Source organism: Astyanax mexicanus, chromosome 7 (assembly GCF_023375975.1).
Source record: "Astyanax mexicanus isolate ESR-SI-001 chromosome 7, AstMex3_surface, whole genome shotgun sequence".
NCBI lineage: Eukaryota > Metazoa > Chordata > Actinopteri > Characiformes > Acestrorhamphidae > Astyanax > Astyanax mexicanus.
Window position 1 is genome coordinate 13,149,492 of NC_064414.1, and position 16,261 is coordinate 13,165,752.

Here is a 16,261-nt window from a genome sequence, read left to right on the forward strand (position 1 = left end):
TAGCAACCACCTAGCAACCACCTAGCAACACCTTAGCAACCACCCCGGATACCATAGCAACACCTTAGCAACCGCCTAGCAACACCCTAGCAACCACCTAGCAACCACCTAGCAACACCTTAGCAACCACCCCGGATACCATAGCAACACCTTAGCAACCGCCTAGCAACACCCTAGCAACCGCCTAGCAACCAACTAGCAACACCTTAGCAACCACCCCGGATACCATAGCAACACCTTAGCAACCGCCTAGCAACACCCTAGCAACCACCTAGCAACACCTTAGCAACCACCCCGGATACCATAGCAACACCCTAGCAACACCCTAGCAACCACCTAGCAACACCTTAGCAACCACCCCGGATACCATAGCAACACCTTAGCAACCGCCTAGCAACACCCTAGCAACCACCTAGCAACCACCTAGCAACCACCTAGCAACACCTTAGCAACCACCCAAAATACCATAGCAACACCTTAGCAACCGCCTAGCAACACCCTAGCAACACCCTAGCAACCACCTAGCAACCACCTAGCAACACCTTAGCAACCACCCCGGATACCATAGCAACACCTTAGCAACCGCCTAGCAACACCTTAGCAACCACCTAGCAACCACCTAGCAACACCTTAGCAACCACCCCAAATACCATAGCAACACCTTAGCAACCGCCTAGCAACACCTTAGCAACCGCCTAGCAACACCTTAGCAACCACCTAGCAACCACCTAGCAACACCTTAGCAACCACCCCGGATACCATAGCAACACCTTAGCAACCGCCTAGCAACCACCTAGCAACCACCTAGCAACACCTTAGCAACCACCCCGGATACCATAGCAACACCTTAGCAACCACCTAGCAACATCTTAGCAACCACCTAGCAACACCATAGCAGATACCAGCCAGCACTGCAATCACACTCGCAGTTTCTGTAGGAACTGCAATCTAGTTATTATTATTATTCCACCTGTTTTTTGTCCGGTTAACTAGTGCCGCAGTTTTCGAAATATCGACTTCGTTCAAAAGAGAAAACGTGCGTCCATATCGGGAATGGTGGGCTTGTATACAGCTTTCCGATCGGACTTACGTTTTTCGTAAAAACTTCGTAAGTACGCGTTTTTTTGACCATTGAAAATGAATGGGCAGAACTTTGCACGCCCGTGGACGTCGCAATTTTTGAAATACGAAGATGAAACCAATTGAGGACCTGTAGAACTTATTGAGCTCTTTCCGAAAATATGCGTTACGAAAAGTTACGACGTACGGATTTCGTACGAATGTCGTACGAAGTGGCCCCATTGGAATGAATGGGGCCAATCGGAGGACGGCAGCTAGATCGAAGGACAGGTAGCTAGAACTCCAGTACTGTGAGTGTATGGAGCAGCTATGGGATAAATCAGCGTTAGGTCAAAAGTTTGGACACCCCGGCCCCCCCCCAGTACTGTGTGTAATGGAGCCATGGGTCAAAAGTTTGGACACCCCGGCCCCCCAGTACTGTGTGTAATGGAGCCACGGGTCAAAAGTTTGGACACCCCCGAACGGCCAGAGCAACCTAGCGTGCATAGCTGATTGATGTATTTGCACGTTGCGTAGCAACGTGCAAACACCATTTAATCTAATTGATGCATATACATCACCTAGCAACCACCTAGAAACACCATAGCAACCACCCCGGATACCATAGCAACACCTTAGCAACCGCCTAGCAACACCCTAGCAACCACCTAGCAACCACCTAGCAACACCTTGGCAACCATCCCGGATACCATAGCAACACCTTAGCAACCGCCTAGCAACACCCTAGCAACCACCTAGCAACCACCTAGCAACACCTTAGCAACCACCCCAGATACCATAGCAACACCTTAGCAACCGCCTGGCAACACCTTAGCAACCACCTAGCAACCACCTAGCAACACCTTAGTAACCACCCCAGATACCATAGCAACACCTTAGCAACCGCCTAGCAACACCTTAGCAACCACCTACCAACCACTTAGCAACACCTTAGCAACCACCCCGGATACCATAGCAACACCTTAGCAACCGCCTAGCAACACCCTAGCAACCACCTAGCAACCACCTAGCAACACCTTAGCAACCACCCCGGATACCATAGCAACACCTTAGCAACCACCTAGCAACCGCCTAGCAACACCCTAGCAACCACCTAGCAACCACCTAGCAACACCTTAGCAACCACCCCGGATACCATAGCAACACCTTAGTAACCGCCTAGCAACACCCTAGCAACCACCTAGCAACCACCTAGCAACACCTTAGCAACCACCCCGGATACCATAGCAACACCTTAGCAACCGCCTAGCAACACCCTAGCAACCACCTAGCAACCACCTAGCAACACCTTAGCAACCACCCCAGATACCATAGCAACACCTTAGCAACCGCCTAGCAACACCTTAGCAACCACCTAGCAACACCTTAGCAACCACCCCGGATACCATAGCAACACCTTAGCAACCACCCCGGATACCATAGCAACACCTTAGCAACCGCCTAGCAACACCCTAGCAACCACCTAGCAACACCTTAGCAACCACCCCGGATACCATAGCAACACCTTAGCAACCGCCTAGCAACACCCTAGCAACCACCTAGCAACACCTTAGCAACCACCCCGGATACCATAGCAACACCTTAGCAACCGCCTAGCAACACCCTAGCAACCACCTAGCAACACCTTAGCAACCACCCCGGATACCATAGCAACACCTTAGCAACCGCCTAGCAACACCCTAGCAACCACCTAGCAACACCTTAGCAACCACCCCGGATACCATAGCATCACCTTAGCAACCGCCTAGCAACACCTTAGCAACCACCTAGCAACACCTTAGCAACCACCCCGGATACCATAGCAACACCTTAGCAACCGCCTAGCAACACCTTAGCAACCACCTAGCAACACCTTAGCAACCACCCCGTATACCATAGCAACACCTTAGCAACCGCCTAGCAACACCCTAGCAACCACCTAGCAACCACCTAGCAACACCTTAGCAACCACCCCGGATACCATAGCAACACCCTAGCAACCACCTAGCAACACCTTAGCAACCACCCCAGATACCATAGCAACACCTTAGCAACCGCCTAGCAACACCTTAGCAACCACCTAGCAACCACCTAGCAACACCTTAGCAACCACCCCGGATACCATAGCAACACCTTAGCAACCGCCTAGCAACACCTTAGCAACCACCTAGTAACCACCTAGCAACACCTTAGCAACCACCCCAGATACCATAGCAACACCTTAGCAACACCTCAGCAGATACCAGCCAGCACTGCAATCACACTCGCAGTTTCTGCAGGAACTGCAATCTAGTTATTATTATTATTCCACCTGTTTTTTGTCCGGTTAACTAGTGCCGCAGTTTTCGAAATATCGACTTCGTTCAAAAGAGAAAACGTGCGTCCATATCGGGAATGGTGGGCTTGTATACAGCTTTCCGATCGGACTTACGTTTTTCGTAAAAACTTCGTAAGTACGCGTTTTTTTGCCCATAGAAAATGAATGGGCAGAACTTTGCACGTCCGTGGACGTCGCAATTTTTGAAATACTAAGATGAAACCAATTGAGGACCTGTAGAACTTATTGAGCTCTTTCCGAAAATATGCGTTACGAAAAGTTACGACGTACGGATTTCGTACGAATGTCGTACGAAGTGGCCCCATTGGAATGAATGGGGCCAATCGGAGGACGGCAGCTAGATCGAAGGACAGGTAGCTAGAACTCCAGTACTGTGAGTGTATGGAGCAGCTATGGGATAAAACAGCATTAGGTCAAAAGTTTGGACACCCCGGCCCCCCAGTACTGTGTGTAATGGAGCCACGGGTCAAAAGTTTGGACACCCCGGCCCCCCAGTACTGTGTGTAATGGAGCCACGGGTCAAAAGTTTGGACACCCCCGAACGGCCAGAGCAACCTAGCGTGCATAGCTGATTGATGTATTTGCACGTTGCGTAGCAACGTGCAAACACCATTTAATCAAATTTATGCATATACATCACCTAGCAACCACCTAGAAACACCATAGCAACCACCCTGGATACCATAGCAACACCTTAGCAACCGCCTAGCAACACCATAGCAACCACCTAGCAACCATCTAGCAACACCTTAGCAACCACCCCAGATACCATAGCAACACCTTAGCAACCGCCTAGCAACACCCTAGCAACCACCTAGCAACCACCTAGCAACACCTTAGCAACCACCCCGGATACCATAGCAACACCTTAGCAACCGCCTAGCAACACCCTAGCAACCACCTAGCAACCACCTAGCAACACCTTAGCAACCACCCCGGATACCATAGCAACACCTTAGCAACCGCCTAGCAACACCCTAGCAACCACCTAGCAACACCTTAGCAACCACCCCGGATACCATAGCAACACCTTAGCAACCGCCTAGCAACACCCTAGCAACCACCTAGCAACACCTTAGCAACCACCCCGGATACCATAGCAACACCTTAGCAACCGCCTAGCAACACCCTAGCAACCACCTAGCAACCACCTAGCAACACCTTAGCAACCACCCCGGATACCATAGCAACACCTTAGCAACCGCCTAGCAACACCCTAGCAACCACCTAGCAACCACCTAGCAACACCTTAGCAACCACCCCGGATACCATAGCAACACCTTAGCAACCGCCTAGCAACCACCTAGCAACACCTTAGCAACCACCCTGGATACCATAGCAACACCTTAGCAACCGCCTAGCAACACCCTAGCAACCACCTAGCAACCACCTAGCAACACCTTAGCAACCACCCCGGATACCATAGCAACACCTTAGCAACCGCCTAGCAACACCCTAGCAACCACCTAGCAACCACCTAGCAACACCTTAGCAACCACCCCGGATACCATAGCAACACCTTAGCAACCGCCTAGCAACACCCTAGCAACACCTTAGCAACCACCCCGGATACCATAGCAACACCTTAGCAACCGCCTAGCAACAACTTAGCAACCACCTAGCAACCACCTAGCAACACCTTAGCAACCACCCCGGATACCATAGCAACACCTTAGCAACCGCCTAGCAACACCTTAGCAACCACCTAGCAACCAGCTAGCAACACCTTAGCAACCACCCCGGATACCATAGCAACACCTTAGCAACCGCCTAGCAACACCTTAGCAACCACCTAGCAACACCTTAGCAACCACCCCAGATACCATAGCAACACCTTAGCAACCGCCTAGCAACACCTTAGCAACCACCTAGCAACCACTTAGCAACACCTTAGCAACCACCCCGGATACCATAGCCACACCTTAGCAACCACTTAGCAACACCTTAGCAACACCATAGCAGATACCAGCCAGCACTGCAATCACACTCGCAGTTTCTGTAGGAACTGCAATCTAGTTAGTGTGATTGCAGTAATGCAATCACAGTATTGTTCTTCTTAAGTCTTATTCTTCTTCTTCTTATTATTATTATTCCACCTGTTTTTTGTCCGGTTAACTAGTGCCGCAGTTTTCGAAATATCGACTTCGTTCAAAAGAGAAAACGTGCGTCCATATCGGGAATGGTGGGCTTGTATACAGCTTTCCGATCGGACTTACGTTTTACGTAAAAACTTCGTAAGTACGCGTTTTTTTGACCATTGAAAATGAATGGGCAGAACTTTGCACGCCCGTGGACGTCGCAATTTTTGAAATACGAAGATGAAACCAATTGAGGACCTGTAGAACTTATTGAGCTCTTTCCGAAAATATGCGTTACGAAAAGTTACGACGTACGGATTTCGTACGATTGTCGTACGAAGTGGCCCCATTGGAATGAATGGGGCCAATCGGAGGACGGCAGCTAGATCGAAGGACAGGTAGCTAGAACTCCAGTACTGTGTGTAATGGAGCAGCTATGGGATAAAACAGCATTAGGTCAAAAGTTTGGACACCCCGGCACCCCAGTACTGTGTGTAATGGAGCCACGGGTCAAAAGTTTGGACACCCCGGCCCCCCAGTACTGTGTGTAATGGAGCCACGGGTCAAAAGTTTGGACACCCCCGAACGGCCAGAGCAACCTAGCGTGCATAGCTGATTGATGTATTTGCACGTTGCGTAGCAACGTGCAAACACCATTTAATCAAATTTATGCATATACATCACCTAGCAACCACCTAGAAACACCATAGCAACCACCCTGGATACCATAGCAACACCTTAGCAACCGCCTAGCAACACCCTAGCAACCACCTAGCAACCACCTAGCAACACCTTAGCAACCACCCCGGATACCATAGCAACACCTAAGCAACCGCCTGGCAACACCTTAGCAACCACCTAGCAACACCTTAGCAACCACCCCGGATACCACAGCAACACCTTAGCAACCGCCTAGCAACACCTTAGCAACCACCTACCAACCACTTAGCAACACCTTAGCAACCTCCCCGGATACCATAGCAACCGCCTAGCAACACCCTAGCAACCACCTAGCAACACCTTAGCAACCACTCCGGATACCATAGCAACACCTTAGCAACCGCCTAGCAACACCCTAGCAACCACCTAGCAACCACCTAGCAACACCTTAGCAACCACCCCGGATACCATAGCAACACCTTAGCAACCGCCTAGCAACACCCTAGCAACCACCTAGCAACCACCTAGCAACACCTTAGCAACCACCCAGGATACCATAGCAACACCTTAGCAACCGCCTAGCAACACCCTAGCAACCACCTAGCAACCACCTAGCAACACCTTAGCAACCACCCCGGATACCATAGCAACACCTTAGCAACCGCCTAGCAACACCCTAGCAACCACCTAGCAACACCTTAGCAACCACCCCGGATACCATAGCAACACCTTAGCAACCGCCTAGCAACACCCTAGCAACCACCTAGCAACCACCTAGCAACCACCTAGCAACACCTTAGCAACCACCCCGGATACCATAGCAACACCTTAGCAACCGCCTAGCAACACCCTAGCAACCACCTAGCAACCACCTAGCAACACCTTAGCAACCACCCCGGATACCATAGCAACACCTTAGCAACCGCCTAGCAACACCCTAGCAACCACCTAGCAACCACCTAGCAACACCTTAGCAACCACCCCGGATACCATAGCAACACCTTAGCAACCGCCTAGCAACACCCTAGCAACCACCTAGCAACACCTTAGCAACCACCCCGGATACCATAGCAACACCTTAGCAACCGCCTAGCAACACCCTAGCAACCACCTAGCAACCACCTAGCAACACCTTAGCAACCACCCAAGATACCATAGCAACACCTTAGCAACCGCCTAGCAACACCCTAGCAACCACCTAGCAACACCTTAGCAACCACCCCGGATACCATAGCAACACCTTAGCAACCGCCTAGCAACACCTTAGCAACCACCTAGCAACCACCTAGCAACCACCTAGCAACACCTTGGCAACCACCCCAAATACCATAGCAACACCTTAGCAACCGCGTAGCAACAACTTAGCAACCGCCTAGCAACACCTTAGCAACCACCTAGTAACCACCTAGCAACACCTTAGCAACCACCCCAGATACCATAGCAACACCTTAGCAACCGCCTAGCAACACCTTAGCAACCACCCCGGATACCATAGCAACACCTTAGCAACCACCCCGGATACCATAGCAACACCTTAGCAACCGCCTAGCAACACCCTAGCAACCACCTAGCAACACCTTAGCAACCACCCCGGATACCATAGCAACACCTTAGCAACCGCCTAGCAACACCTTAGCAACCACCTACCAACCACTTAGCAACACCTTAGCAACCACCCCGGATACCATAGCAACACCTTAGCAACCACCCCGGATACCATAGCAACACCTTAGCAACCGCCTAGCAACACCCTAGCAACCACCTAGCAACCACCTAGCAACACCTTAGCAACCATCCCGGATACCATAGCAACACCTTAGCAACCGCCTAGCAACACCCTAGCAACCACCTAGCAACACCTTAGCAACCACCCCGGATACATAGCAACACCTTAGCAACCGCCTAGCAACACCCTAGCAACACCTTAGCAACCACCCTGGATACCATAGCAACACCTTAGCAACCGCCTAGCAACACCTTAGCAACCACCTAGCAACCACCTAGCAACACCTTAGCAACCACCACAAATACCATAGCAACACCTTAGCAACCGCCTAGCAACACCTTAGCAACCGCCTAGCAACACCTTAGCAACCACCTAGCAACCACCTAGCAACACCTTAGCAACAACCCCGGATACCATAGCAACACCTTAGCAACCGCCTAGCAACCACCTAGCAACCACCTAGCAACACCTTAGCAACCACCCCGGATACCATAGCAACACCTTAGCAACCACCTAGCAACACCTTAGCAACCACCTAGCAACACCATAGCAGATACCAGCCAGCACTGCAATCACACTCGCAGTTTCTGTAGGAACTGCAATCTAGTTATTATTATTATTCCACCTGTTTTTTGTCCGGTTAACTAGTGCCGCAGTTTTCGAAATATCGACTTCGTTCAAAAGAGAAAACGTGCGTCCATATCGGGAATGGTGGGCTTGTATACAGCTTTCCGATCGGACTTACGTTTTTCGTAAAAACTTCGTAAGTACGCGTTTTTTTGACCATTGAAAATGAATGGGCAGAACTTTGCACGCCCGTGGACGTCGCAATTTTTGAAATACGAAGATGAAACCAATTGAGGACCTGTAGAACTTATTGAGCTCTTTCCGAAAATATGCGTTACGAAAAGTTACGACGTACGGATTTCGTACGATTGTCGTACGAAGTGGCCCCATTGGAATGAATGGGGCCAATCGGAGGACGGCAGCTAGATCGAAGGACAGGTAGCTAGAACTCCAGTACTGTGTGTAATGGAGCAGCTATGGGATAAAACAGCATTAGGTCAAAAGTTTGGACACCCCGGCCCCCCAGTACTGTGTGTAATGGAGCCATGGGTCAAAAGTTTGGACACCCCGGCCCCCCAGTACTGTGTGTAATGGAGCCACGGGTCAAAAGTTTGGACACCCCCGAACGGCCAGAGCAACCTAGCGTGCATAGCTGATTGATGTATTTGCACGTTGCGTAGCAACGTGCAAACACCATTTAATCTAATTTATGCATATAAATCACCTAGCAACCACCTAGAAGCACCATAGCAACCACCACAGATACCATAGCAACACCTTAGCAACCGCCTAGCAACACCTTAGCAACCACCTAGCAACCACCTAGCAACACCTTAGCAACCTCCCCGGATACCATAGCAACACCTTAGCAACCGCCTAGCAACACCTTAGCAACCGCATAGCAACCACTTAGCAACACCTTAGCAACCACCCCGGATACCATAGCAACACCTTAGCAACCGCCTAGCAACCACCTAGCAACACCTTAGCAACCACCCCGGATACCATAGCAACACCTTAGCAACCGCCTAGCAACACCTTAGCAACCACCTAGCAACACCTTAGCAACCATCCCGGATACCATAGCTACACCTTAGCAACCGCCTAGCAACACCCTAGCAACCACCTAGCAACCACCTAGCAACACCTTAGCAACCACCCCGGATACCATAGCAACACCTTAGCAACCGCCTAGCAACACCTTAGCAACCACCTAGCAACACCTTAGCAACCACCCCGGATACCATAGCAACACCTTAGCAACCGCCTAGCAACACTCTAGCAACCACCTAGCAACCACCTAGCAACACCTTAGCAACCACCCCGGATACCATAGCAACACCTTAGCAACACCCTAGCAACCACCTAGCAACCACCTAGCAACACCTTAGCAACCACCCCGGATACCATAGCAACACCTTAGCAACCGCCTAGCAACACTCTAGCAACCACCTAGCAACCACCTAGCAACACCTTAGCAACCACCCCGGATACCATAGCAACACCTTAGCAACCGCCTAGCAATACCTTAGCAACCACCTAGCAACCACTTAGCAACACCTTAGCAACACCCTAGCAACCACCTAGCAACCACCTAGCAACACCTTAGCAACCACCCCGGATACCATAGCAACACCTTAGCAACCGCCTAGCAACACCCTAGCAACCACCTAGCAACCACCTAGCAACACCTTAGCAACCACCCCGGATACCATAGCAACACCTTAGCAACCGCCTAGCAACACCTTAGCAACCACCTAGCAACCACCTAGCAACACCCTAGCAACCACCCCGGATACCATAGCAACACCTTAGCAACCGCCTAGCAACACCTTAGCAACCACCTAGCAACACCTTAGCAACCACCCCGGATACCATAGCAACACCTTAGCAACCGCCTAGCAACACCTTAGCAACCACCTAGCAACCAACTAGCAACACCTTAGCAACCACCCCGGATACCATAGCAACACCTTAGCAACCGCCTAGCAACACCCTAGCAACCACCTAGCAACCACCTAGCAACACCTTAGCAACCACCCCGGATACCATAGCAACACCCTAGCAACTGCCTAGCAACACCCTAGCAACCACCTAGCAACACCTTAGCAACCACCCTGGATACCATAGCAACACCTTAGCAACCGCCTAGCAACACCTTAGCAACCACCTAGCAACCACTTAGCAACACCTTAGCAACCACCCCGGATACCATAGCAACACCTTAGCAACCACCCCGGATACCATAGCAACACCTTAGCAACCGCCTAGCAACACCCTAGCAACCACCTAGCAACACCTTAGCAACCATCCCGGATACCATAGCAACACCTTAGCAACCGCCTAGCAACACCCTAGCAACCACCTAGCAACCACCTAGCAACACCTTAGCAACCACCCCGGATACCATAGCAACACCTTAGCAACCGCCTAGCAACACCTTAGCAACCACCTAGCAACACCTTAGCAACCACCCTGGATACCATAGCAACACCTTAGCAACCACCTAGCAACACACTAGCAACCACCTAGCAACCACCTAGCAACACCTTAGCAACCACCCCGGATACCATAGCAACACCTTAGCAACCGCCTAGCAACACCCTAGCAACCACCTAGCAACACCTTAGCAACCACCCCGGATACCATAGCAACACCTTAGCAACCGGCTAGCAACACCTTAGCAACCCCCTAGCAACCACCTAGCAACACCTTAGCAACCACCCCGGATACCATAGCAACACCTTAGCAACCGCCTAGCAACACCCTAGCAACCACCTAGCAACCACCCCGGATACCATAGCAACACCTTAGCAACCACCTAGCAACCACCTAGCAACACCTTAGCAACCACCCTGGATACCATAGCAACACCTTAGCAACCGCCTAGCAACACCCTAGCAACACCTTAGCAACCACCCCGGATACCATAGCCACACCTTAGCAACACCTTAGCAACACCACAGCAGATACCAGCCAGCACTGCAATCACACTCGCAGTTTCTGTAGGAACTGCAATCTAGTTATTATTATTATTCCGCGCTTTTTTTGTTGTACGCTACTCCTCCTACAGCGTTTGACGTAGAATCACGAAATTTTACAGTATCGTAGTACCTATAGCGGTTCAGGTTGCTTGTGCTTTTTGAAGCGATATATCGTACGGTTTTCGTAAAAACTTCGTAAACGTACGCATTTTTTTCCCATAGGAATGAATGGGGCCAAATTTTAAACGTCCGTAACCGCCACAATTTTTGACATACAAATAAAAAAATCGGACGGTCTATAGACCTTACCGCGTTCTTTCCGAAAATGTAAACGTTTTGACGATACGTCGTACGGTTTTCGTACAATTGTCGTACGAAGTTTTCCCATAGAAATGAATGGGGGGCCCAGAGTTCCATCTCACACACGAGCAGCTCTGCGCACGGAACCCCTTCTCTCCCCTGCTCCTCCAGTACTGTGAGTGTATGGAGGAGCTGCTGTATGGAGCAGCTATCAGTCAAAAGTTTGGACACCCCGGCACCCCAGCCAGGGTTTAGCAACCACCTATTAACTGCTTAGCAACCACCTGGAAAACGTTAGCAACTGCCTAGCAACCACTTAGCAACCACTTTAGAAATTATAGCAACTGCCTAGCAACCAGTTAGCAACACCTTAGCAACCACCTGGAAAACGTTAGCAACTGCCTAGCAACCACTTAGCAACACCTTAGCAACCACCTGGAAAACGTTAGCAACTGCCTAGCAACCACTTAGCAACCACTTTAGAAATTATAGCAACTGCCTAGCAACCAGTTAGCAACACCTTAGCAACCACCTGGAAAACGTTAGAAACAGCCTAGCAACAGCTTAGCAACCACTTTGGAAACGATAGCAACTGCCTAGCAACCACTTAGCAACACCTTAGCAACCACTAGGAAAACGTTAGCAACTGCCTAGCAACCACTTAGCAACCACTTTAGAAATTATAGCAACTGCCTAGCAACCAGTTAGCAACACCTTAGCAACCACCTGGAAAACGTTAGCAACTGCCTAGCAACCACTAAGCAACACCTTAGCAACCACCTGGAAAACGTTAGCAACTGCCTAGCAACCACTTAGCAACCACTTTAGAAATGATAGCAACTGCCTAGCAACCAGTTAGCAACACCTTAGCAACCACCAGGAAAACGTTAGAAACAGCCTAGCAACAGCTTACCAACCACTTTAGAAACGATAGCAACTGCCTAGCAACCACTTAGCAACACCTTAGCAACCACTAGGAAAACGTTAGCAACTGCCTAGCAACCACTTAGCAACCACTTTAGAAATTATAGCAACTGCCTAGCAACCAGTTAGCAACAGCTTACCAACCACTTTAGAAACGATAGCAACTGCCTAGCAACCACTTAGCAACACCTTAGCAACCACCTGGAAAACGTTAGCAACTGCCTAGCAACCACTTAGCAACCACTTTAGAAATTATAGCAACTGCCTAGCAACCAGTTAGCAACACCTTAGCAACCACCTGGAAAACGTTAGAAACAGCCTAGCAACAGCTTAGCAACCACTTTGGAAACGATAGCAACTGCCTAGCAACCACTTAGCAACACCTTAGCAACCACTAGGAAAACGTTAGCAACTGCCTAGCAACCACTTAGCAACCACTTTAGAAATTATAGCAACTGCCTAGCAACCAGTTAGCAACACCTTAGCAACCACCTGGAAAACGTTAGCAACTGCCTAGCAACCACTTAGCAACACCTTAGCAACCACCTGGAAAACGTTAGCAACTGCCTAGCAACCACTTAGCAACCACTTTAGAAATGATAGCAACTGCCTAGCAACCAGTTAGCAACACCTTAGCAACCACCAGGAAAACGTTAGAAACAGCCTAGCAACAGCTTACCAACCACTTTAGAAACGATAGCAACTGCCTAGCAACCACTTAGCAACACCTTAGCAACCACTAGGAAAACGTTAGCAACTGCCTAGCAACCACTTAGCAACCACTTTAGAAATTATAGCAACTGCCTAGCAACCAGTTAGCAACAGCTTACCAACCACTTTAGAAACGATAGCAACTGCCTAGCAACCACTTAGCAACACCTTAGCAACCACTAGGAAAACGTTAGCAACTGCCTAGCAACCACTTAGCAACCACTTTAGAAATTATAGCAACTGCCTAGCAACCAGTTAGCAACACCTTAGCAACCACCTGGAAAACGTTAGCAACTGCCTAGCAACCACTTAGCAACACCTTAGCAACCACCTGGAAAACGTTAGCAACGGCCTAGCAACCACTTAGCAACCACTTTAGAAATTATAGCAACTGCCTAGCAACCAGTTAGCAACACCTTAGCAACCACCAGGAAAACATTAGAAACAGCCTAGCAACAGCTTAGCAACCACATTAGAAACGATAGCAACTGCCTAGCAACCAATTAGCAACACCTTAGCAACCACTAGGAAAACGTAAGCAACTGTTTAGCAACCGCCTTGCAACCACTTAGCAACCATGTGTAATACATTAGCAAATAACTAGCAACCGCTTAGCAACAGCTTAGCAACCACCTGTAAGATGTTAGCAACTGCCTAGCAACCACTTTCAAGATTTTAGCATTTATCCAAATGTTTTTAGATTTCAGGGTTTAACCAAACATTTTTAGTTTTCAGCTTTAACCAAACATTTTTAGATTTCAACGTTTAACCAAACGTTTTTAGATTTCCGTGTTTTTGGCATTTAGCGTTTAGCAACCATTTTAACTTTTTAACGTTATTAGCGTTCTTTTCCAAGCCAACTTAAAGTTCGTTCACGAACTTTACCTTTTCTAGTTTTGAGATGCTACCTCATTATTTTAAGATACAAAGTAATTATTTTGAGATTCTATGTTGTTTTGACATACTTCGTTTTTTATATTGAGATGCAATATTATTATTTTAAGATACTAAGGCATTAAAAAACATCTTTAAATAACTACATAGCATCTCAGAACAATGACTCAATATCTCACAATAAAGACTCAATATCTCAAAATAGCGACTCAGTATCTCAAAATAACAATTCAGTAACGACTTACTATCTGAAAATAATTTAGTATCTCAAAATAACGAGATAGTATCTTACAATAACAACTCAACAATGACTCAATATCTCAAAATAATGACTCAGTCTCTCAAAATAACAACAATAATAACAACTTAGTAACGACTTAATATCTGCAAATAACAACTTATATCTCAGAATTACGACTCAATATGTCAAAATAACAACTTAGTATCTCAAAATAACGAGATAGTATCTTACAATAACAACTCAACAATGACTCAATATCTCAAAATAATGACTCAGTCTCTCAAAATAACAATAATAACAACTTAGTAACGACTTAATATCTGCAAATAACAACTTATATCTCAGAATAACGACTCAAAATCTCAAAATAACGACTCAGTATCACAATATAACAACGTAATATCCTGAAATTACATTTTACTATGTCAAAATAAAGAGATACCAATTGAGGTAATGAGAAGTATATGAGCTGAATTTGTTTAGGGGATTTGTTTAGGGGGCGGGACTGTGCTTCCTTACAAACCAACGATTATTGGAGACTGAGGTATGGAGTGGAGTAATTTGTTTAATCAGCACTGAGCACTATTACTGGTTTAACAGAGTTTGAGAGCGCTGGGTTATTCGAAGCTCGGGATTTGTTGAGTTTTATCAGCTGGTCGGGCTGGTTTTCGCTGAAGTGGACGGTGTTTATTTGGGGTTTAAGGATTTGTTGAGTTTTATCAGCTGGTTGGGTTGGTTTCGCTGGAGTGGACGGTGTTTATTTGGGGTTTAAGGATTTGTTGAGTTTTATCAGCTGGTCGGGCTGGTTTTCGCTGGAGTGGACGGTGTGTGGATGTTCGTGACGTTCCCGGAAACGAGCTGCCCTTCAGCAGTGCTGACAGAAGCAGCTAGCTTAGCTTTATAAGCTACACAATAAACCTGTTTAATTATAATACACTTAAACTGTTCCTTATGTAGATTATCCCTCTATAACTGACTAAACCATGCGCCTTCACTGAGCTCTCAGTCACAGCGCTTTTACACAGCACAGATATAAGCAGCAGATATAAACACAGCAGCTAGGTTATACTACCATATTAGCTACTATAGCTGAATGTGTCTCAGAGCTGCTCTGCTGGACACACTGCCTGTTATTAGGGGCTGTGTGTGTGCAGCTGATATTGTTGTCAGAAAAACTGAGACTGAGACACAGTGTTTACTAGGACAGAAAAATAACCTTAGTTATCTGCCCTGTAGTTACCTGGATCCGTAGTTATCTGGATATGTGTGTAAAGCTACTGAGTGTTGTGCTAGCAGTAGCGACTGAGTTACTAACCTGGGCCTGCTGCTGCTGTTGTTGTTGTGAGTGGGCGCTCCTCTGCGGGGACTGCTCCTCATTAATCTTCTGCTTTAGTTTTTTAAACATGTCTGAGCGCTGTGAGGTACCGCTGTCTGAGGGTTAATTATCTTATACTCAGGCCCTGAGGAAAGCCTCCGCTGTCAGTCTGCGCAGCTCTGTGTTGTCGTCTCTCATTTCACAGGCAGGTAAAAGCAAACACTGCGCAGATGCAGCCGACGTGGAGCAAAACTGAGCAGCTACGGCAGAGCGAGAGGCTCAATCCGAGTTACAGGATCATGGAGAACCTGGACACTTCCCATGTTCTCATTATATCAGCAGATACACCACTGTGAACCGCTAGAGGGAGCCCGCAAAAGAGTCCTCAGTGAATGGGGGTGAATAGAGCTAATTCTCAAATTAAAAATATAAACTACTTTTCCAAGATATTCCTTTCATTTTAC

The 16,261-nt window shown here is 48.2% G+C and overlaps 1 protein-coding gene across 1 annotated transcript in view; it reads right to left on the reverse strand.

Annotated features, from left to right (window-relative positions):
- The window catches only part of golga4 (golgin A4), a 101,418-nt gene extending 85,373 nt beyond the window's left edge, over nt 1-16,045 (reverse strand). The window contains exon 1 of the mRNA XM_007237265.4: nt 15,798-16,045. Within this exon, the coding sequence (XP_007237327.3) occupies nt 15,798-15,887 (90 nt within the window). The 5' untranslated portion in view covers nt 15,888-16,045. The remainder of the gene's footprint in view (nt 1-15,797) is intronic.
- Between the last annotated feature and the right edge of the window lie 216 nt (nt 16,046-16,261).